At 52.4% G+C, this 23,360-nt stretch overlaps 2 protein-coding genes across 2 annotated transcripts; both read left to right on the top strand.

The window, feature by feature from the left end:
- Window positions 1-3,528: 3,528 nt before the first annotated feature.
- Hoxc9 (homeobox C9) lies at window positions 3,529-8,335 on the top strand. The gene is made up of 2 exons (XM_070006131.1): window positions 3,529-6,033; window positions 7,755-8,335. The coding sequence occupies exons 1-2, from the start codon at window positions 5,496-5,498 to the stop codon at window positions 7,997-7,999; spliced, it is 783 nt and encodes a 260-aa protein (XP_069862232.1). The 5' UTR covers window positions 3,529-5,495; the 3' UTR covers window positions 8,000-8,335.
- A 6,768-nt stretch (window positions 8,336-15,103) lies between these two features.
- Window positions 15,104-19,235, top strand: Hoxc8 (homeobox C8). Its single transcript, XM_070006135.1, has 2 exons — window positions 15,104-15,572; window positions 16,982-19,235. The coding sequence occupies exons 1-2, from the start codon at window positions 15,137-15,139 to the stop codon at window positions 17,272-17,274; spliced, it is 729 nt and encodes a 242-aa protein (XP_069862236.1). The 5' UTR covers window positions 15,104-15,136; the 3' UTR covers window positions 17,275-19,235.
- Window positions 19,236-23,360: the final 4,125 nt, after the last annotated feature.

Below are 23,360 nucleotides of genomic sequence, written 5' to 3' on the forward strand. Positions count from 1 at the left end.
GCGGGAGGCAGGCTTGCCCTGCATCTGTGGCCGTGGGAAGCCGAGGAGCAGGTAACGAAGGCGCTTCCCGAGGCGGGATTGGACCAAACCAAGAAGGGACCGAGTCTTCTGGGTGTCTCTGCCTGAGGCCTTGGCGGGAGAGAAGGTAGGGAAATCGGCGCCCGCCAGGCCTGGCAAAGAGGTCTCCGGCAATGTTGAACCTGTCTAATGATTTCAGGCTCACACTCATGTTGTGAGTCTGTCTGCTTTGGGAGATGTGATTTGTCTGCCTGTCGGTCTGCCTGCCTGTTTGCCTGTCGGACTGTCTGTCTGAGATGGTCTCCCCCAATAACCCTGGGCTCTCTGTCTTAAAGACTGAGAAAAACAAAAACAAAATCAGAGTGTGATGGGGTGGGGAGGGAAATCGTCGTCAGAACGTGCACTTTCATTCATTTGCTTCTCTCGTGCAACTCAGCGGGGCTTGGTTACGGCGCCCCCAAGTTGGGAGGGAGTGACCCTCTTTTCTGGGTGCGGAGTCCTCTGGCTCCCTCCACCACCACGGGGCTGAGTTTCCGGCTCCAGGTTCGTCAGTCGCCCTGAGAGTTGACGCCAGACAAGCTCCCAGTCGGGCAGGGAGGGCGGGGTGGGTAGAGGGGGGGGGGAGAGACGAGCGGCTCAGGGGGCCCCCTTAATTGTACTTCGGAGCCCTTATTGTCTCTTCTTTCGCCACCTCCGCTTCCTCAGTCTGGGCTCCAAAGTCACTGCAAATTTCCTTGCGACACATACATCACACAAAAGATCAGGTAACACAAGGCGCTCAGGCCCTTGAGGACACCGGGCAGAGAGCAGCCCCTAGCATGGGGGCGGCTCCCCCCCCTCCAGCCACTCCCCAAGGCTGGAAAACCAGATCGTGTTGGGGGAGCCGGAAATAGCCCCGTTTGCTGCGGAGAGTCAGGGCGGGGGTCGCCGGCGAGAAGGCAGGCCTGGCAGGCAGGCCGTGGCGTTCAGAGGGCCACGTTCACAGGCCCTGGAGGGGCTGCACTCCTTGCTGGGCTTGAGTGGACGAGGGTTCTGTCTCCTGGCGAGTAGGGATCCGGGGTACCCACCTGGGGTGGGGACAAGACGCGGGTCTCCTCGCGGCAGGCAGGAGAAGCTCAGGTTCTGCTGCCAGCAGCGCAGGCCTGAGCTAGGAGTTGTGTGTGGCTGTGTTTTTTGTTTTGTTTTTTTCTCTCTCCCCCCCCCCCCAAGAGGGGATCCGGAGAGAAGGAGAGGAAAGTAAGCCGGGAAGCAGGGAGGAGGGGGGAGGGGGGAGAGGGCGGCGGGGAGGTGCAATGAGCCCATTTCCAGGGGGAGACGGAAAATGAAAGCAAATGGAGCCCGGCTTCCTCCGCGCAGGACAAGGGCGGGTGCTGGGGGAGCAGGGCGCGGGTTCCCCTCCTACGGAGGCCCGGCTGATCAGCTGGGGGCACCGGGAAAAGCCTGTTTTAAATTTAATCCGAACTTGACGGTGTGGATTGAGCCGGGGGGAGGGGGGGTTAAATCACTAAAATGGAGATGCAGGACCAGAGGAGGGGGTGGACTCCAACCTGTCGTCTGTCTGTCCTTCCCATGATGTTAGCTTGATTGTGGTCTCAGCTGTCCAGGTTTGAGGTGATGGCATAAGGATGCTTCCTCCTTTAGGGGGCTCTTCTGTGCCCAGGGGTGAGGTGGGAAGTAAATGCTAAGAACCACTAGAGTGAACCCAGAGCTGCTAGGTAGAGCTTGGGTTCCTCCTCCACAACGGGGGGCTTCTCAGCTACCTTCCAGTGCTTCAGGTTTTGTCCCCGCAAGGCTGAGAAAAACTGAAGGCAGTGGTGTGGTATAGGTGAGATCTTGAGAGACAGAGTTTTAGGATATTCCCAAAGATTCGGCAGAAGTAACTGAACCCCAGGAAGATGATATTCTCCTTCTGGGTGCCCCTTCCTGGGGTCCCCACACCTACAAGCTTGGATTTAGAAGAAGTCTGGAAGACATCAGAGCCTGCTCTGCCACCCTACCTCCAAATGTGGGAAGGGGGGGCTACATCCCACCCACTTGTACTCATAGCACCCTGGGGGCCTGGGCCTAGTGGACTCAGGACTCCCAGTCTCTTCCAGACCCCTCCCCAAGGTTGCCTTTCGCTGAGAGGCAAGGGAGAAATGGGACCTTGGCCAGGAGGGGGCTGTGGGCGAGGCCTGCTTGCAGATCTACAGCTGTGCTGCACCTCAGTGGGGAGGGTCCGGAGTTCCTGCTTCCAAAAGGAAGGAAGGCGACAATCTCTCCCTTGACTTCACGAGGGGATTTGTCGGCAGCAGGGATGCCTGGATGGCGATCCTGACTGCCCAGCTGCTGCAGTCCTCAGAGTAGGCAGGCTGGGTGTGCAGGCAGCTCAGAAGTTGAAAAGAAGGCATCAAAGGGGGTAAGAGAGAAGGGAATGTCCCTTTACAGCCACGTAGTCCATATGAGGGGCTCTCCCAAATAGCTGAGATCTATAGGAGAGAATCTGTAAGGACTCTTCCCTTTAGAAAAGCTGAGGTTGGAGCAGACAGGCTCTGTCGCCAGGCGAAGAAGCCAAAGGAACAGCAGGCATGAAACCTCTTCACCCTTCTGTTTCTCCCTCCTTGACTAGAATGTGGCTCAGCCCCCAGCCTCCTGGGCTATCTGCCTGGGCCAACCAGGGATTCTAAATCCTGGAGGCCTAGGGTACCCACCCCAGCAGGTCCTCCAGGAGGGGCAGGAGAGGAGGCCTCTTCCTCCTTTGTGTCCAGACAGAAGTGACTGCCGCGCCAGGAGCCGGTCCCCGGCAAAGGCCGGCAAGCAAGCGAACTGCACAATGCCATGGCTGCTGTGCTCCGCCAGCTTTCACCCTGCCCTGTCCTGCTTGTGTATCGCTGCCCTGCCTCCTCCTTGCTCTCTGCAAGCTTTCCTTTTCCAGATCTTCTGTCTTTTTTTCATCTTGCTTTCCTCCTTTCCTCTGATTCTCCTCTTTTTTTCCTTCTCATTCGAATCCTCCGTTTCCTTCTTTCATAGGGCCTGGTGCCGTGTTTCAGCTGGTCTGTCTCAGGCTGTCTCAGGCTGTGTCCCTTGATGTCCTCTTGGTAGCAGTCTGGCCCCGGGCCCTGCTGAAGGCTAAATGTCTCTACAAGATCTTGCTGCCAGCAGCAGCCCAGGAGCCAGGCTGGGTCCCCAGCCACCCAGGGCTGGGGGAGGTGCTGACTTCCAGGGAGGGGGGAGGTTGGAGAATGCCATTATAAAGGGACTGTAACCCCTTGCCTCTTCCTTGAACTAGAAGGAGAGATTTTTTGATTGACAGCTACATCAAGGCCAAAGAGATATTCTGTTTCTTGTTGTAATTTGGGTTTCCCAGCCAGTCTAGCCACAGGGAGAAGACAGAGTTGAATGGGAGCTTAGTGGGATGAGGCCCTCTCCTCACACAGGCACTTTTCTCGTCCCCCCCCCTTGTGCCTGGAAATCTCAGCCCCCGCTAGACCTAAAAGAAAGGAACGGGGGGGGGGGAGGAGCAAGAAGGGGGCCTGACAAGCTGGGGACCCACGCTGAGGACTACATCAGTATACTTCCCCCAACTTTCTTGCCCCCAACATTTGTACTGGACTCCCCAGTCTTTCTCTACCCCTGAGGAGACAGATCAATGGTGACATGGAAGAAAAACAGCCCCTGCCCCCACCCTAAACGTTTGGTCCCCTCTTGGGGACAGGAGAGGGGGAAGAAGGGCAGGCTTGGTGGCTGGGTGTGAGAAGCCTTTTCTGTTGCCTTCAGAGCCTGCATCCTGAGCTTCTGTCTGTTTCTTCTTGCACAGTCTGGGTCTGTTCTCTCTGACCCTGAAATTGCACCCCTCCTTCAAACTCACTTGGCCATGCCTAGGTACATCACATCTCTAGGGACAGCACCTGCCCATCTCTTTCCCCAACCAACCTCCCTACCCCTTCACCTGCAGCTCACACTGAGGATTTTTCTGCTTACCTAAAGCCTCTAGCCCCCATTTATTAAACCACCTTGGGATAGTCTGATGGGAAGCCTAGGGCTGTGAAACAAACCCCAAATTCAAGAAGGAGGGTAGCAACTAATTGAGGGGGAGGGCAAGAGGCAGAATCCAAGTTGTCTAATATTTCCTTACAATCATACTAACCCCCTCCGGAATTCCTGCATCCGACCCCAAAGAAACTGCTTTCTCCCATCCCTCCGTTGCTTTTTTCCCGTTCCAAAAACAGCCTACAATTTTATTTAATGAAAGACACATTTATGAACAATCAAATGATCCTCATAAAATTTTTATTGAAGGACGTAAAAACAAGCTACTTGCCCACGACCGAGGTCGCTCTCTCGCCTTGCCCGCTTCTCACCCTGGCTTTCTGCAGACAGAACCCGGGAGTGACTTCTTGGGGTTTTTTTGGGGGGAAGGGTGTCGCAGAGATGAAGTTGGGGGGGACCAAAGAGGATGAGCAGGCAGATAGGATGGGGACGCCTCACTTAAGTTGTGCAGATCTCTGCTCCACTTCTTCAAGCTGGCAAAGAAACATAAGAGACAATAAATTTAAAATAAAGGCGCTTGTGTATCTGTGCCAAAGCAAAGAGAAGGTTTCTGGGGCTGATGAGGAAGGTGTTCGCGATCTTGAAGTTCTACCCCTCCCACCTTTACACCATCTTCCCCCAAGCTTCCCTCTTCCCCAGATTTGGGGGGCTGAGTTGGCCAGTGGCAAGAGGACGCTTCTCTTCTCCTCCTTTCCTTCCCTCCCTCCATCCTAGCTTGTCCAGTCCCCTCCCACATCCCTCCCTCGCTGCTGCTGCTGCTGCTGCTGCTCCTGAAAGAAATACATACATACACACTATTTAAAAACGCATTTTTAAAAGCCACGTTCCGAACTGACAATCGCTGATCTCGGCTCGCTGAGAGACTGCGGGAGCGTTGGGGCCGACAGAGACAGATTACGTCAAGAAATAGTTCCTCCACCTACCTCGGCCGGCCTCCCCGCCCCTATGGGGGCTCCCTCGCCCAGCTCAGGCCCTGGGGGGTGTCCAGGAACCCCGAGGAGGGGGGGACCTGGCATTTTCACCCCCATTTAAAAAAATCTTCGTGATAGGGAGGGGGGAGCCATCTGCTTACGGGTGGACACGGGCCAGGGGGGGTTCCCTGATGAGACGTGAGCCGTCCTGGGGGGGGGGGTTGGCAGGCGCCTTGGGTCTTCTAGTTGCAGACCCCCAAGAAAGCGCAGGTCGCGGGGATCAGCAGAGAGAAGGGGTTGAGGTGAGGGGGGGGGGAGAAAAAAAAAGCCAGGGCAGAGGGGAAAAAAAAAAAAAAGCCCCTGCGCATTGATCCGCGCCGTATTTTTGGGTAAATACGATCACGTGGGGGCTGGAGAGCCAATGAGCTGCCGGGAAAAGGCTGGAAAAATAATTACCTGCCTTGATTGTTCTGTGAGCAGATAAAAAGTACATATACAGTTCATACAATAATCTTATGTATGTAAAACCCCGTTACGATGTCGGCGACGGGGCCCATCAGTAACTATTACGTGGACTCGCTCATCTCCCACGACAATGAAGACCTCCTAGCGTCCAGGTTTCCGGCCACGGGGGCTCACCCCGCCGCCGCCAGACCCAGCGGCTTGGTGCCGGACTGTAGCGATTTTCCGTCCTGTAGCTTCGCGCCCAAGCCGGCAGTGTTCAGCACGTCGTGGGCGCCCGTGCCCTCGCAGTCGTCCGTGGTCTATCACCCGTACGGCCCCCAGCCCCACCTCGGCGCCGACACGCGCTACATGCGGACTTGGCTCGAGCCGCTGTCCGGCGCCGTCTCCTTCCCTAGCTTCCCGGCCGGGGGTCGTCACTACGCCCTCAAACCGGACGCCTATCCCGGGCGCCGCACCGACTGCGGCCCGGGCGACGGCCGCAGTTACCCGGACTACATGTATGGCTCGCCCGGGGAGCTGCGCGACCGCGCCCCGCAGACACTGCCCTCGCCCGAGGCGGACGCCCTCGCCGGCAGCAAGCACAAAGAGGAGAAGGCCGACCTGGACCCCAGTAAGTTGGGAGCAATTTTCCTTTACAACCGGGCGCGGGAGGGGAGGGGAGGACAGGCAGGGGGGCAGCGGGATTACAGCCCCTCGGAGCGGTGCTGGGGAGCGCGGGAGAGAGGGCGAGGGGGGCGAGGACTCAATAAAAGCGAATTACCTTGGGGAAGCTTTCAGGGACAGGAAGGTCTAAGAAGTGGGGAGGGGGGGGTTGGCCCAAGCAGCCAGGTTGGGAGAGGGCTGCCGAGGGGGGACTCCTCTCCCAGGGGCTTAGCTCTGATGAGAGACCCCTTTGACCCCCCCCCTCCTCCTGGTCCAGGCTTTTTTTTGGGGGGGGGCTCAGTTGCCACTTTCCAAGAAAAATACATCCAGGAGCTGGGGCAAAGGGGTGAGGCTAATTTTATGGTTTGAGATGGGACAGGAGAGAAGTGAGGAGGACTCTGGGGGGGGGGGTAGAGTAAATAGTTCAGAGAGGAAAAACTATCCCTATCTGCCAGTGAGCATGGGGGTCCTCACTCCACTAGCGATTCATAAAACACAAGAAGGTCCACTGACTGCTCCAGGAGCACTGGGTGAGGGGTCTGGGGATTTCACTGCTTGGAAACTTAGAGAGATCAGGACTCTTCCAGAGAGAAGTGAGATTTAAGTCTCCTTAAACTTGAGAACCCTCTTCTGAGGGTCTGCAGAGAAAGATTAAGAATGGAGGGGGAGGGATCATGGATTATTCTACACATGATTGTACACACACACACACACACTTAAATCAGGGGGGACAGGAGCCTTCTGAGTATTGCAAAGAAAAGGTGGCTAGAGGTAGGTGAAGGGCAGGTGTGACCTGCAGAACTCAAGAAAGGGGGAAAGAAGAAAGGCAGCAAGGAGGGGGTGCAGTACTCCTAGGTGTGATGAAGTGTCTGGGACTCCAGGAGGGGCTTCAGGAAATCTTTTCCTCTATCCCCATAAGAAGCCAGGGCCTAATTATACCTCTCTGAAGGCTTCCCTCCCTACCCTCAGCTACTCCCATAAACCTGAAATTGGAGGCTCAGCTCCTGGAGAGCCTGTCCTGGGGCTGGCAGAAGGGGGGGTGGGCACTGGAGGCTGATGGTGAAGCTAAGATGGGGGGGAGCCTTGTCCCCAAGGCCAGCAGCTCTCTGGGGAGAGGAGAAAGACTCCTAGTCCAGCATCACCCTGAGAATTCGCCTCAGCAGGGTTGAACTCTGAGCGGGAGACAAGCAGTAGTGGAAAGAGGTGAGAGGTTTAGGGACTTTGAGGGTCAGGAGGGACTGCTGAAATTTCAGGACTTGGTCGTGGGCTGGGAGGGTGGGAGGGGGCAGAGGAGGAGGGAGGTAGGGAGGAGAGAGACCTCGCTATAAAAATAAAAAACAAGAGAGAGAAGCGTTTATGGGCCTATGAAACGGTTGGGAATTTGGACTTTTTATGAGGATATTCTCGAATTACTACTCTGGAAGCTGAGGACTAGACCAGAGGGACTGGGATAGCTTTGGATTTCCTATAGTTTTAGGTGCTGGAAAACCGGATGAGGAAGGGGAAATGAGGAGAGGGTAGGATGCAAAAGGAAAAAGGGAGAGATTTTCTAAAGCAAAAAAAAAAAAGTGTCCAAATTCAGGTTCAATTATTGGGTTTGGGGAGCCTGGGTAAGCTTGGGGGTTGGGTGGCTGAGGTTCTGAGCTGGAAAGGGGCTCCACTGACCCCTGTCTGCGTTTGACCCTCTAGGCAACCCTGTGGCCAACTGGATCCACGCCCGTTCCACGAGGAAGAAGCGCTGCCCCTACACCAAGTACCAGACGCTGGAACTGGAGAAGGAGTTTCTCTTCAATATGTACTTAACCAGGGACCGTCGGTATGAGGTGGCCCGGGTTCTCAATCTCACCGAGCGGCAGGTCAAAATCTGGTTTCAGAACCGAAGGATGAAGATGAAAAAGATGAATAAAGAGAAAACCGACAAGGAGCAATCCTAAAACCTGCCCCAGCCTGCTGCCTCGGCACCAGCCAAGAGAATAATAATAATAAAAAGAACAACAAAAACCCCACAAAAAATATCCCAACCCAGGCGGGAGAAAGCACGAAAAGAAAAGGAAAGAGCAAGATAGAGGAAAAAGTCAAGCAGCTTAACAAGAAAAAAAAAAAGAGGAGGGGGAAAAGGAAAACTCTTGCAATTTGGGAGGGTTAAGTGTTGAAAAAATTGATGTTTTAGAGTTAGTTCTATCCAGCGAGGAGAGAAGGCAGGAGAGAAACAGAGAAACTACGTTCTCTCCACCCAGCGCAACTGAAATAAATGACACACACAAATGTGATTTTTTTCTCCTTTCTTCAGAGAAGCCAGTACTTGAATTGCTATATTTCTAATTTTTTCCTCCTGTATCATATTTGGTTCAGGCCATCCCTTCCTGGGCCTTGGGCACTCTGCGTGCAGTTTTGTACAAAAAAAAAAAAAAAGAGACACATACACACACAAAGATGATTTCCAGCCCTGGAGCTGAGGGGCGAGGGCCAGGACTGAGCTGCAGGCTGGGTCGGGCGGCGCAGGCCGGTGCCTCGGGCGTGTATATAGCAGTGTCCCCTCTCACCCCCAGCGGCTGTCCCCAGCGTCCGTCCTGTAATGTGCTTCTGTTTGTTATGGTAGAACAGCTCTGTGTTAATATATCGAAGTCACTTAAAAAAAAAAAAACCAGAAACCCAACTGCATCTAGTTCTCGTTATTTCTCCTCCCTGTGGCTCCCAGGCTGCTGTTTTTGGAGGAGGCAAGTGGTGTGATCCTGTAAGGAAGGCTGGGGCCACAGAAGGGGCTTCTTCTACCTTGGAAGGGCAAAAGCCTGCCGCTTCTCTCCAAATAGGGCAGGGTGGGGGTAGGGGTGCAGGGGAGGGGTGGAGGCTGCTGAAGTGGAGGCCTAGTTTGTGCCTGCCCTGGCTGGCTGCCTACAAGTTTTCTGATGGCTAGATGGAGTGTGTTGGGGTGGGGGTGGGAGGTGGCTGCAAGCATGAATGGTTTTCCTTGACTGTAATTAATTGTAATAATTTATGAGTACATGAGATTGGAGAGGAGATAGGTGAGGATAAAAGTTGGGTGCTGGGTGAAGGCCTGGGCTGGATTCTTGCCGGGTTGCATTGGCGCATTGGTGCTTTGACAGATGTCTAGGACTGGATGCTGGTAGGGATGTTTGGCTTGGAGGAAGGCCTGACAGCCCCTAGGGATCAAGATAGGCTCCAGGGATTGGAGAGACAGAGAGAGGGAAAGGGCAGAGAGGAAGAGGAGGAAAGGTAGAAGAAAAGACAAAAGAAGGGAAGAAAAGAAAGAGGGAAGGGAAGCAGGGAGGCAAGGAGGAAGAAGATGGTAAAGTCAATACAATTAAAATGAAATTGAGTTTCTACTCTTCATTCTCAGCTCCACTTCTAGGTCTTTTTACTTTATTCTCCCTCTCTCTGTCTCTGTCTCTGTCTGTCTCTGTGTCTCTCTGTGTCTCTGTGTCTCTGTCTCTATATCTGTCTATCTGTCTATCTGTCTCTGTCTCTGTCTCTGTGGTGTTTAGTTTGGATGTTGGTGAGGCAAGGGGTAATTAGGGTCATGCTAAGAAGCTACATCACTCCTAGGGGATGGCCAAACCAGGACCTTAAGGATGCTGATGAAGAATTAGCCAGGAGTGGGGTGCTCCCTGGTGGCTGTGGGACCCCAAGCACAAAAGGTGTGGGGATGTGTGTGTCACAGCTTGCTGAGGCTTCTTGGCTATGCTGAACCCCAGTGCTCCATCTCTAGAACCAGCAGTTTTCATCTGTTAATCAGAAGCAGACATGAGCTGCCGGCTATGCCTCGGCCCAGCGCCCCTTTTCTCGGAAATCCCCCAATCTGGAAACTATTAAAATCAGACTGCTTGAAATATAGCCCTTTAATATCTCAAGCTGCCCATTCTGCTGAGAATACAGGGTGTCATTCTGAATACCCAAGGATACAGTGGTTTTAAAAATATTTTGGGGGGCCACGGCCCATATGCTCTTTTCCCCAAAGCATCACCTTTCATGATTGGTGAAATGCTATGGAGACCAATCTCTTCCCCCATTATTTGCATCTCCTGACCTCCCCTATTAAACACTCCAATTTGGGGTATTTGGAGGAAGGTAGAAGGGAGGAAGCATTTTTGTTCAGATACTATTTGGTAGTGCAATGAAATGGCAGCAACGGCCTTAAGCTGTCGCTGGAACATTCTTTCCGGTTTAGAGACCTCATCCCCAATCCCAGAAGCATTGTTTTCTTGGTCCTTTGGAAGGATGCTTTGCCTATAGTTTTCTCTTTTTCTCACTTCTTTGCTCTGGCCTTTGGCCTCTTCGCTGCTCTGGAAGCTGGCCCCAATTCCACTCTTGATGGAAGCCAAGACACCCCCTCTGTCCCCGGGTCAGAGCAGCCAGGGCACGGGCTTGTCTCCCAGCCCAAGCTCGGCGGTGTTTCCGGGCTTCCACCCCGCCCCTGCTCCCAGGCCCTGTCGCCTCCCTTCCGAGCTGGTCAGCGCGGCCTGCATTCCGCAGCCTGCCCGCCGGAACCGGCCTTGTGCTGGGGCGGAAAGGAGGGCTGCAGGGCTTGGAGGACGCTGACAAGCGCGTGGGAACCTGCCCGGTCCACTATTGAATCCCAGCCTCCAGCCTTCAGGGTCGGGAATCGGATTCAATTTTATTCCGGATCATTTATGAATTAAAAACAACCACGATCCATATCTGGGGAAAGAAATGAAAGCAGGCGGAAGAGAGGGGGTTAGTGACCGCCCTCCTCCCCTAACCTTCCCCTCCCACCTCTCCTCTGCTCCTTTGTCAGAATCACAAAACCCTAAAGGTTGTTCCACTTGGGAAGGCAGTGGATAGGTACATTTCCGCAGCCCCGAAATGCCACTTTTATGGCCCTGTTTGTCTCCCAGCTCTGGGTTCTGAATGGGGCCCGAACAAAACAGCAGCGCGGAGCTGGCTAGACGTCTGGGCTTAATTGTTTTATGGTTTAAATAAGGTGGACACTCTTTCCTTTGAAATCGGATTATAGGAATGTTTTGTCTATGCCCCAACGGAGAACAGGACCTCACTGGCTGGGAGGGAGAGGTGGAGAGCCAGGAGCGCGCGGTCTCGCGGCGCGCGTGCACGAGGGATGGGCTACAGACCAGGGGCAAAACAATCTGAAGTCAAGAGTCCCCACCCCAAAGTCCTGTAGGCGACGGCGGAATGGGCGGTGCGGGGGTGGGGGCAGCATCAGGGTAAGAAGAAGGAGAAGTTTTAGGGTACAGCGCCTCGAGCAGGCAGGCCAGGCATGATAGTGGTGGTGGTTGGGGATTCGGTTCGTGCGTCCGCGTGCGCAAAGGTGTTCCGAGCCAGTAAAGCGCCGGAGTAGAGGGAAGATTGTGGCCATTCCTTTGCACGGTGTCTCTTAATGCAAGAAGGGAGAGGATTAACAAAAAGGAAAGAACAGTGTGGAACCTTTCACCAGGTTTATTTCAAGAACGTATAAAAAAACAAACCAACAACCGTTCCAGGGCAGCTCCCTGTCTGACCAGAGAATCTCTCCTCTGCACCCCATTGTGGAGGCTTTTTTTCTTTTCTTTTTTCTTTTTTCTAAAAATTCTCCCACTTCTCACCTTTGGGCCAAGCCCTGGGATCAATGTCTGTTGGCTTTTTCTGAGCCGGATTGCATTGGAGCAAGTGGACGCGAGGTGGCGCTGTTGCTCAATGTTAGAGGCCGCGTTGCCCCGGCCGGCTAGGCTGCACTGACATTTGAGGCTGTACCGCGAGCAAGCCGGAGCGGCAGCCAAGAAGAAGGCCCCCGTCTCAGTCCCGGCCGGGCCGGGACCCCACTGGCTCTGAGCAAATCAATCCTCTCACCTGCTAGGTGTAAATAATTCGCGAGTGGCAGCGAGAGACGAGCCCTCATTCTGGCAGCGGGTTCGCGAGGCGAAGGAGGGTAGGCACGGGGAGGGGGGAAATAATCATCGCTTGGCGGAGGAGGAGATAAGTGCGAAGCAGGCACGGCATAATTAACACAGAAAGGCAGAATGACCCGGAAAAACGAACATAAATCCGTGGTACCTAAGAGGGCGGTGCAGGCCTCTGGGAGAGGGACCGAGGATGGGCCCCCCGGCGAGGATGGCTGCTTGCGGTTCCTTTATTTCCAAGACTCAGGGAGCCAAATAAACGAGATACGTGCAAAAGCCAAAAATAAATAGATGCATAAACACATACTGAAAAATAATAAATCAAATGAAAGTCAAGGGATTTCCCATCTCCCCAAAGGGGAAATCAAGTCCAGCCATGGGTTTCTGGATTGGACCAGGGGTTCTCCGGACAGGCAGTGGTGGCCGCTCACTCAGGACAGTCGCATTCCAAGACACAAAGGCCCTGAAGAATAGCTCTGTAGCAGGGTTTTCGCTGGACCATAAAATGTCTAAATATCTCCCCCACCCCTTAAAAGATAAGGCGCAGGCCCCAGAGAGGATCCGGCCCTCTGAGCCTCCTCTTTCCAGGCAGAGAAGAGAAAAGTATTTATGACAGTCCCCAGTGACCCAGATGCCGGGAGCTCATAGTCCACTCTGTTCATCCCGGCACCCGAAGAGCAGCCTCAGAAATGGCAGGGCTGAAGCCAGGGATGCAGCAGGCTCTGAGAGCCATGCTATGTCCCTCCCTCCCTATGGCTGGACCCTAGGGAGGCTTGTGGCCCTGGCACAGTCCTCTTGTGACCCCTCCTGCTGCTCCAAGGCCAGAGTTCTGGGTGCCTTTAAGAGTTTGAGCAGTCCCTCACTCAGATGGCGGTGAGTCCCCTAAACATGCAAGGGACCCTTTTCTTGGGACATCAGTGAATCTCCTTTGGGAATTTTTGCACAGACTGACCATTTCCCCAGCAATTATTTAATAGAGGCACGGGGGTGGGGGTGGCGGGGAGTGGGGTGCCTCATTTGTATCTTTTCCATCCTACCATACACTGCGATTTCTTCCCTCACCCCAGAGCTGGGCTCCGGATGGTGATAGGAAAGGAAAAGATCTGGCTTTCTAACCACCTCCTTCCTCATTCAACCCTGAAACCCCAGGATGTGAAATAAATACAGGTAGTCATTTTTCCCTTTGCTGTAAAGATGCAAAAAAATTGCATCTGTGTCAAGCATTATGCGCACATGTGCCTGGTGTGCACGTGTATGTACAGTGTCTCTGTACTGTGTGCATAGTATGCGTACAGTGAGGTGTCAGGATTGTTTCTGAAAATGTATGTGCTAGTTTAAAGGAGACATTGCACTTGGTGTGTCTTAAGGTGAGGATGTGGCACATTCATTGTGTGTGTGTGTGTGTGTGTGTCCTGAGTGTGTCCAGGGTGGCCCTGTTTTTAACAACCATGTACAGTGTTAAGGGAGAGGACAGGAAAACAATTGTTCTTATTGATCTTCTTCATTCACACACACACACACACCACACATTCTCTCTCTCTCTCTCTCTCTCTCTCTCTCTCTCTCTCTCTCTCTCTCTCTCTCTCTCTCTCTCTCTCTCTCTCTCTCTTTTTTCTATGTCAAGCCCACATAACTGTATACACTGTGGCCAGGAAAGGATACTAATGAACTAAGGTTCTTTTTTATCCATTAGAATTAACTTGAATTTGTCCAGCCTTTGGGATGAGGGGAACCCCCCTCCCCTGAGAAAGTGTGGGTAAATATTTAAAGAGTGTCTGTTGACAGTTCCCATCCACATCCTGGCCTGGGCAGTTTGCCTAGGGATGAAGGGGCTGCGGAGAAGGGAGGGGGTGTCCAGGCTGAGCTGGCATTTCCTATGGGGTAATGGTATGTGGGGATCAGTAGCAGGCCTGCTCTCGTCCTTTCTAACAACTAGGATACAAATAATATCCTAGGAAGAAACAGGATAGATACTAGATCCTGCCAAGCCAGGAGACAGGGACACTCTTAGCTATTCCTTCCATTTTAGTCCCCATAAACAGTTCTGCTCTCAGACTCTCAGCCAAGCGTGTGGCCATAGCCTAGATATTCTGCTTCTTGCAGAAGCTTTTATTCTAAAGGGACAGTGTGGCTCTGATGGGGTATGTGGAGTGTCCCCCACCCCCCCACTCCCCAGCTTCCTTCTCTATCCCTTGAAGTCAAAGCAGAGTCTTGGCCTTAAGGAAGATAGTGTAGCTTCAGACTCTAAGGAGGAGCCAGAAACTGGAGGGTCTGATGTCTGAAATATGTGGGGAACATGATGTGTTCATTCCTCCTCAGAGTTTCCAGACTCGCCCCCCCCACCCCTTAAGGCACTCATCTTTGGGGTTAGGAGCTCTGTGTTGACTTACTGACATCCCACCACCCCCTCAGCCCCCTGGGGAGGGGGTTGTCTTATACCTGTTGCCCATAACCTGAGTTGACCTGCTGGCTCAGGTACCTCTGTTTTCTGTGAGAGGGAGGAAAAGAGAAGTGGGGAGCCCCTTCAAATCTGACTGCGGTACCTTGGAAAAGCTGGCCTCGGCCATTAGCTTGGGGCTGGCTTGCCAACCCCCCACATCCACACCACACCCCCCATCCATTCCTCCCTCCCCTTTCTTCCCTCCCCTTCCTTCAGGTCCCCCCCATAGCCCTGAACCCCTCAACCCCCACCATCTCTCTCTCTCTCTCTCTCTCTCTCTCTCTCTCTCTCTCTCTCTCTCTCTCTCTCTCTCTCTCTCTCTCTCTCTCTCTCTCTCTCTCTCTCTCTCTCTCTCTCTCTCCTCTCTCCTCTCTCTCTCGCCTGTCTTCATGTCGTGGATTGATGAACGCGAATCGCGTGTAAGCGCCGCCACCGCCGGGAGTCTGAGGAATTCGCCTGGGCTGTTAAAGCAAAGAGCTAAGTGAGGGAGCGCGAGCTCTACCTACCGACAGTGAAGAGCGCCGCCGCCGCCACCGCCACCGCCACCGCCGCCGCCCGCGCCCCAGACCCCGGGAGCTCGCCACCCGGGCGCCCCCCGACCTGCCCAGCCCCCCTCAACCCAGCCCAGTCCGGTGGGGGGAGGGAAGAATAGAACCGGCCCGGATTTGGGGGGTTCGATCCCAGGGGGGGAGGGGAGTTTCCAGGGGGTACCGGGAGCCAGAGGGGAGGGGGCCCGCAGGGGTGTTCATGTACCCAGCATGAGCTCCTACTTCGTCAACCCCCTGTTTTCCAAATACAAAGGCGGCGAGTCCCTGGAACCGGCCTATTACGACTGCCGGTTCCCCCAGAGCGTGGGCAGGAGCCATGCGCTGGTGTACGGGCCCGGCGGCTCGGCGCCCGGCTTCCAGCACGCCTCGCACCACGTCCAAGATTTCTTCCACCACGGCACCTCCGGCATCTCCAACTCGGGCTACCAGCAGAACCCGTGCTCGCTGAGCTGCCACGGAGACGCCTCCAAATTCTATGGCTACGAGGCGCTCCCCAGACAGTCCCTTTATGGGGCTCAGCAAGAGGCGAGCGTGGTGCAATATCCCGATTGTAAATCCTCCGCCAACACTAACAGTAGCGAAGGACAAGGCCACTTAAATCAAAACTCGTCTCCCAGCCTCATGTTCCCATGGATGAGACCCCACGGTGAGAAGCCTTTTCTCTTTTCCCCCCTTGGTCTCCCGCGCTCCGGGGTCTTCCCCCCTCTCTCCCTCCCTCCCTCCCTCCCTCGGTCTCTCTGTCTCTCTCCTTTTTGTCTGCTCTCGCTTTCCCTCTTGGCTTTGGGGGTCTCTCTCATCCCCATCATTGTGTGTTGGCTGGGTGGGTTTGTTGAGGTTGGGAAGGCTTGGCTGGGGTTGGGACAGGGGAGAGATGCCTGAGACATTTGAGGGCTTGGAGTGAAGGTGGGAGAAAGGTAATGTGTGAGTGCACAGGGTTAAAAAAAGAATCGTTTTATCCATGTCTGTCTGTCTGTCTGTCTGCCAGCCTCTCCCTCTCCTCACTTCTAAAGTCAAAGTTGGGGAGGTGACTGGAGAGGGTGCCCTGAGGTTATCTGTCTTTGAAGGTGATAACCAGTTTCTGCCAAGACAGACAGCCCAAGACAGTGACCAAGCTGTCTTGGGTGGAAAGGAGACACCTCCCTTTCCCCCTTCCAGCCAGAGAGAGTACCCAAACCCCAAGGACAGGCAGTCTGGCTGTCTAAGGTTCCCCACTGCCTGATCTCAGAGAAATCAGCCTGAGGGCCACTATGCCCAACTTTTCTGATCTGTACTTGGAGAGAAGATAGAGAGCCTGAGGAGAGAGGGAAAGAGTGCTCAAAAGCAGAGGAGCATACAGCTTAGGGAGGGTCTCTGAAATCCAGAGGACTCCAGCCAAGCTCCCCTCCAATCAAGAGCTTATGGGGTCTCCCTGAGACTTGCAGAGCAGCTCAGGTCATGAGCCCCTCCAAGGGTGGCCCCTCATGGCCCAATTTCGAAGTACAGGGGGAAGCGTTAAAGCGACAAGTTCCGGCAGGGATGGCCCGTGATTTATTTGCTGGTCCCCAGTTAGCAATCAGGCCGAGCAGAGATACATTCCAGGAGATCAATTATTTTTTCCTTATTGGAAAAGCATTAGACAGAGGCCAAGGAGAAGACAGTGGGCAAAACCCCTCTCGTTTACCCTAGGCTTTTGCTTTTCTTTTGGAAGCAGATTGTGCCCCCAGCTCTGCTTACCAAACGCCACACTGCACTTGTAAACAAAGCTGCCAGGACCATTTCCTGGGGGAGCGCAGGCCTGGAGGACTCTGTAGGGACTCTTCAAGCCCCGAGTTCCCAGACAGCTCCACTCCCTGCCCCCCCCCCCACTCTCACCCACCTCCCAAGGTGAAGCCAAACCAAAACAATCCCCCAAACTTCCCTGCCCTTGCCAGCCTTCAGTGCTTGCCTCATCCTTTGGAGGGAGGAGATCTGGAGAGTGGGGGAGAAGAGGAGGAACTTCAAGGGAGCCAGAGTAGCTGGGGGGGAAAATCGAGCCCCCACCCAGACATAACCAGACTGGGGTTCTATTCTGTCCAGCTCCGGGGCGGCGCAGCGGACGGCAAACTTACAGCCGGTATCAGACCTTGGAACTAGAAAAGGAGTTTCTCTTTAATCCTTATTTGACACGGAAGCGCCGGATTGAAGTCTCTCATGCTCTGGGACTGACTGAGAGACAAGTGAAGATCTGGTTCCAGAACCGAAGGATGAAGTGGAAAAAGGAAAACAACAAAGATAAACTGCCTGGGGCTCGAGACGAGGAGAAGGTGGAGGAAGAAGGAAATGAAGAAGAGGAGAAAGAAGAAGAGGAAAAGGAAGAAAACAAGGACTAAGCAAAAAGAGAGAGAGAAGAAATCCTCCCCCCCCCCCTTAGCAACTCCCTTGAAGTTTCGTTTTATGGTAGCAGATAAATTGAGAAGTTTACGACTGTCATTTGCTTTTATAGGGAATAGAATGACACTCACAACTCTAACTACCTGTCAGATACTTGCAGCTCTGGTTTTATTACCTTTGGACTTCCCCCGCTCTTTATTTGTTTGGGGGCTGGAGGGGGGGGGAGACGGAGACACAGCAAAAAGTTCTGTCTCTCTGTTCCATTCCACGCCCCAACACACATGCCTGTTCCTACTTGCACCTTCTGAGTCTTCCTGGATTTTAAGGTCAGAGCCCAGGCCTCCTGACCCCCTCATCCTGCCCCTTCTCACCATACTCCTACCCCCTTGCCTGACTGGTATTTATTTTAGAGGAGAGTTCTTCTCCCCTCAAAGTGCAGAAGTGGATTTCTGGCTTTGTTTTTATGCTAGGATTAGTGCACTACGTTTTATTTGAAAAGGAAAAGATAAAATGTGGAAGGAAAGGAAAGGAAAAAATACTTTAAGAAATAAGGAAAAGATAGCAAGAAGATCCTCTCCCCTAGGGCTCCCCTGCTTTGAAAACCCCCTTGACTTTCTCCAGGAAAATGAACAAAACCTGAAGACTTGTGTCTCTCTCCCCTCCCCTTGCTAGAGGGTCAAGAGGGGCCTATAGTCATCTCTGAAACCTACCTAGCCATCCCATAGTCACTAGGGCCCATGCCTTCCTTGCCTTTGCTGCTGGATTTCTGTTCTTTTGGGCCCTGCTTCTTCTGAGCTGCATTAGTGTTTGCACTCAGAAATCACCATAATCATGAAAATAATAATAATAAAACTGATAATCTTTAACATACTACCTAAAGGGAACCTGCAATAATCTTGAAAAAGAAGCAGAAAAAAAATCCTACTATAAGGAGAAAAAAAAAGAGAAAAAATAAAATGAATTTAAAAAAAAAGAAAGAAACCTCCGACGTATTTTATCACTACCTATAGAAAGAAACCCTGCTTTGAGAGTATTCGTAATGCGGTTTTGTTGTCGTTTGTTGCTGCTTATTTCACTAAGAAAAACCCAACAACTGAGACTGCCTAGCTCGCCGGTCCTGTGCGCTTTTATTGTGCTTCTAACCCCAGTAGAGTAGAACTAAATTGCACTGAATGTATAGTTAACTCTGTCTTGAATTCTCTGTTTATGCAATGTGCTCGAAAGGAAAAAAACGTTAAAATATATCTATAATAATAATTTTTGGTCATTTGTCTTTATGTCCAGCTATGAATGTAGATTTTGTGTCCCGACAGCCCTGTTCCTGGTCCAAGTACTTTGTATTGTATACGTGAGTCATAATAAAAAAAAAAAGGTGAAAAATATTTGAAGCTGGAATGACTTGGGTTTCTTTTCTCTATAACACCCCCCATTTTCTGCCCCCTCCCTTTTATCCATAGTCTGGAAAAGATTTCCACTGGTCTGGCTTTGGGGTGATGAAACTCCTGTGGAGGGCTAGGCTGGGCTGGGAGGGCAGGTGCCAGGGAAGGGGGGTGAAGGGGAGGAGAATGAGGACCCATCCACTAATAGGAAGGGGTATACTATGTATGCTCATGGGAAATCTTGGCTCCAAATAAAATGGGTTCATAGGTGTTAGAAACCCAATGGGAAGAAAGACCTCATTCATTCACCTTTTCTCTTCAGCTCTGAACTGGGCCCACACAAAGAATCAGCCCATTCTCCTCCTCAGGCTATGTCTTTTTCTGATGAAGAGGAGGCAGTAGGTCTCTTTCTCATCTTCCCATATCCCTGTGTCCAGCCCCTGGCACCCAGCACCTAGCACTGGAATGGTGAACAGGGGGAAGTGTGAGGATCCAGGCAGCTGGCCTGTCAGGAGGGCTAGAGGGAAGATGCTGAAAGAGGGAAGAGACTCTGTGTGTGTGTGTGTGTGTGTGTGTGTGTGTGTGTGTGTGTGTGTGTGTGTGTGTGTGTGTGTGTGTGTGTGTGTGTGTGTGTAGGGGGTATGAAGAAGCTTCAGCCTGGGGGAGAGGGGAGAGAATGGGGAAATGGGTGAGCTGGTAGATCAAGGGGCCTAGATTTACATCCTGGAATTCAAATTCAGCCACACAGTCCTCTCCACTCCAGCCTCTGTTCTAGCTGCTTCACCTTGACAATTGGGCAGCTTGCACCATCCTCCCTCAGTGTGGACCAGGGGTGTGTGGGGGGAGATGGGCCTACTGAGTGGACATTCTTCCATAGCAGGGATTGGGGGGGTGTCCACTGGACTCCATTCCCTAAAATAAAGAGTTGAAGGCTCAGGAAACTAGGGGTAAAGAGATCTCACGTTTCTCTCTGGAGGGTCCTAGACAGAGAAAATTGTTTATGTCAATAGGATTCTGGTCAAATAATCCCAAATTCCAGAGATACAAGTCTTCTGACTCAGCTAGGAGAGAGGAGGAAAGGGGAGGGGATGAAGTCTTCTGGTCTTCAAAACCAGACCCCAAAGACAGAAATTTTTTGAAGTTAGATTCATATTCTCTCTCTCTCTCTCTCTCTCATTCAATGAATGATTATTATTTTCCCCAGACCCAGGCCCAAGCCAAATTATTGTTCAGTGTGTGTCACTGGGGGTCCCAAGTTCTGTCTCCTATGGAAAGTGACACAGGATTTTGCTTCTGTAGGACACGCCAGCAGTTACAGAGAGGTTGCTGTAGGTTCGAAGTACAGGCAAGCCCTTAGCCCGGAATAGCTTTGAGCAAGAGCGCCAGGGAACTCTGTCTGGGGAAAGTAAGGTCCCAGTTGCTAGTTGAGATGCCAGCCAGGTAGCCCCGTTTATTTTAGGAGACACACCCGTTACTGCCCAGGGGGACCCTAAAAGTAGAGCAATTCGCTTCGACCTCAGCCTTCCACAAGCGGCCCCTTCAAACTCTAAGGGACTGCTTCTGGCCCTTTCATTTGTACTATTAATAAGGAGAAAAAGAAATATCTGGCCCAGTAGCTGAGCGGGGTGTACCCAGCCATAAGTGGCTCTGAAGGGCCTCATCGCTTACTCCTCACACCAAATGTCCTCATTCATCCCTGGCCCGGCTCAGCAATGTCCGTGGCCCCAAGCCCGACGGACGCGTCGCAGGGCGGGGTGCGTCTGGCGCCCGGCTTCCATGGAAATGTCGGGCGAAGGCAGGGTCAGACTGAAGGAGCCCCAGCCGCCCCCTCACGCAGCACCCGCTTCCCTGCTCTTTCTGCTCACCGCCTCTGTTTTCTCGTTTGCAAAGAAAAGGAGGTTAAAAACCCGTTTTATGGGAGAGAACGTAATTGCGAGCGAGATACGCTTTCTTTAGAAAAATGCGTGTTTGCCAATGGCTCCCGCCGCCCCATTACTGGAATGGGTACCGCAGATAGGACTTTCTTCCATTCTTTACTTTTTTATTAGCCAATCAAAGTGGCTTCCGAAAGCTATTTGTGATTTGTGAAAAATAGTATGTTTCAGAATGCTGAGTTGAAGCATCTCGCTCATTTCGCCTTGAATTTATTATTCTAATCTCAACCGTCGAGACAGGATGATGCAGCTATTAAGTTGGGGGGTAAATTCGTTTCTCTGGATGGAAAAAATGCATATTCTCAGCATTTTCTCTCTACCCATTCCTCATTTCAGAGGCCAAGGGAGGTGTACACCTTGGAGAAATCTGGGTGGGTGGGGACGGTGGGTAGGGGTGGTGGTGCGCCTCTGAAAGTCTCCTTTGGGGAATCCTGGGACAGGAGGGTGGATTGGCTTCCCGCGACTCTGTCATCCCCAAATGAGGTGCTCTAGCCCACTGCCTGGCGGCTGCGAAAGTTGCCCCCAACCCCAATTAGAGAGAACTCAGGAAAGGCTGTGCCACAGACTAGAAGAAAAAAAAATTTCCGGTGAGCAGCCCTCAGCGTTGTCCCATTCATTCTTCCCGCTGCCCATTGTGAAAAGCTGGGCCAGAGCTTCCTCGTCGTAATTTTTAACTACCTGTTATAAAATTTATGGGTGGGTTTGTAAAAGAAACGAGGTCTCTGCATCCGGCGGAGGGAACTGCTTCGCTTACTGTGGAGGAAGTTTGAGGAGGGGGTGAAGGATTCCTGGTTGGCTGGGGCGGGGGCACCCAACCATTGAGCTTTCTTGGCCAGCTCTGTGCCGCTGGACCAAGGGGAGAGCTATGGGCCCTCAGATCTCCAGCTATGGGGGGCGGGGAGAGAATGGTTGGGGTATAGAGCCTATGAATAGTCTCTATAGAGGAATTTTTTTCTGGACCCCCATCATCTACTACCCACCAAAATTAGGGTTCTGGGGAAATGAGGTGTTCAGAAATTTAGTGCAGAAGGTAGAAGTCACGGTGAGATATTCTTTTTTTTTTTTAAGGGACTCTGAAGCCCAATCCTCTTGTTCTGACACCAAACGAGGACAAAATAATAATAATAATAATAATAATAATAATAATAATAATAATAATAGTAATAGTAATAATGGCAGGTGGGTGTCAGCAACTTTGACCTGTGAGAACTAAAAAGATTGCAAACTGTCTTGCGTCTCAAACAAACAAACAAAAGTGGGATCACCATCTTGGCCCTCAATTTTTTTAATGCTAAAAATAAATGTAAGTTGGTTATTAGAAACTAGGAAATTAGGGGACCTGAAACCAGGGATGGTCTTGGTTATTCTGCCAGAGGAAGGGACCACCTGGGGATGAAGGTGGTTCCCTTGAAGAGAGTCCTTGGGGCTGCGTCATTATTTCACCCCTCCTGCTGCCTCCACCAGATTGTTCTGGGCTGGTCCAGCCTTTGCTTTTTAGAGCACATCTAGAGTAGGCTTGGTTGGGAGTTGGTCAATGGCCTAAGACTACCGTTCTTTCCTGTCTGGGGTTCAGTGAGAGGTGGGGGGCAGGGGGAGGCGCACCCTGGTAGGGAAGATGTTTTTTTCCTAGGGGGAAGAAAAAAGAAAAAGATAAGCACAGGAGGGTGTTCCTTTTCAGTCCCTTTACCTCACCAGACTTCACTGCCCCAAGGCTACAAACCTTTGCAAAGCTTTAATTCCCTCAGATCTATCCCTATTATCTCCATTTATTAAGAATAATACTTAAAAGTCGGTATGTGGAAGAAGAGGCAGCCACCCCCCAGCATCTGAACCCTGCCTTCTTTCCTGCCTGGATCCCTTTTCTGTGCTTTCCGCGCTGGCTTGGAGCAGACGGCCAGTGGGGAGTGGGCGGTGGGTGGGGGTGGGCTGGGGGTCGCAAGGATGCTCCCTTTCTGAGAGAATTGGGTAAACATGGCGACCGCGGCGCCCATTTGCACACGCTACACAAATGCATCGCATTCCCGGTTGTTTGCAGAAAATTTACAGCTGAGTAATAAAAGTTTACGATCGACTCACAAGTTGGATTGGCCACAAGAAGTCATGTGGATTCCATCCATGAACGTGAACTTTTTATTGTGGTTTGTCCGTTCCGAGCGCTCCGCAGAGCAGTCCTCCCTGTAAGAGCCTAACCATTGCCAGGGAAACCTGCGCTGGGCGCTCCCTTCATTACTAGTAATTTTTTTTATTAATCTAATTAATAATTATTTTTCCCCTATTTAATTTTTTCCCCTCCTCCCAGGTGGAGTTGCTGGAAGCTGGGGTGGGGGAGACCTGGGGAGGGCGGGGTGGGAGGGGAGAGGCTGGAGTTGGGAGCATCTCACCCTCTCTCCTACCCGACCCTCTGGCCCCCCAAGGGGCAGAAGGAATGCAGGAGTAGGAGTTGAGGTGGAGAACTGCGGATGCCTCCACCCCTCCCCTCTCCCAGACTCTCCCTCCTGCCCCCTTCCTGCAACTCTCCTTAATTTTATTTGGCTTTTTGATTATCGTGACTATTTTTTTTAATTTTTAAAATTCATACAAAATATGTGTGTGTATGGAGCTGAGACAGGCTCGGCAGCGGCGCAGAGGAAAGACGAGAAAGACAGAGAGTGGGAGAGAGAGAGAGGCAGAGAGAAAGAGAGAGAGAGAGGGAGAGAGGGAGAGTGACAGCAGCGCCGGGTAAGTGTTTCCTTATTGGTTCAAATATGTAACTAATGGTCCGTAGCTGGGTGG

Source organism: Dipodomys merriami, unplaced genomic scaffold, assembly GCF_024711535.1.
Source record: "Dipodomys merriami isolate MVZ:Mamm:240054 unplaced genomic scaffold, mDipMer1.0.p SCAF_699, whole genome shotgun sequence".
NCBI lineage: Eukaryota > Metazoa > Chordata > Mammalia > Rodentia > Heteromyidae > Dipodomys > Dipodomys merriami.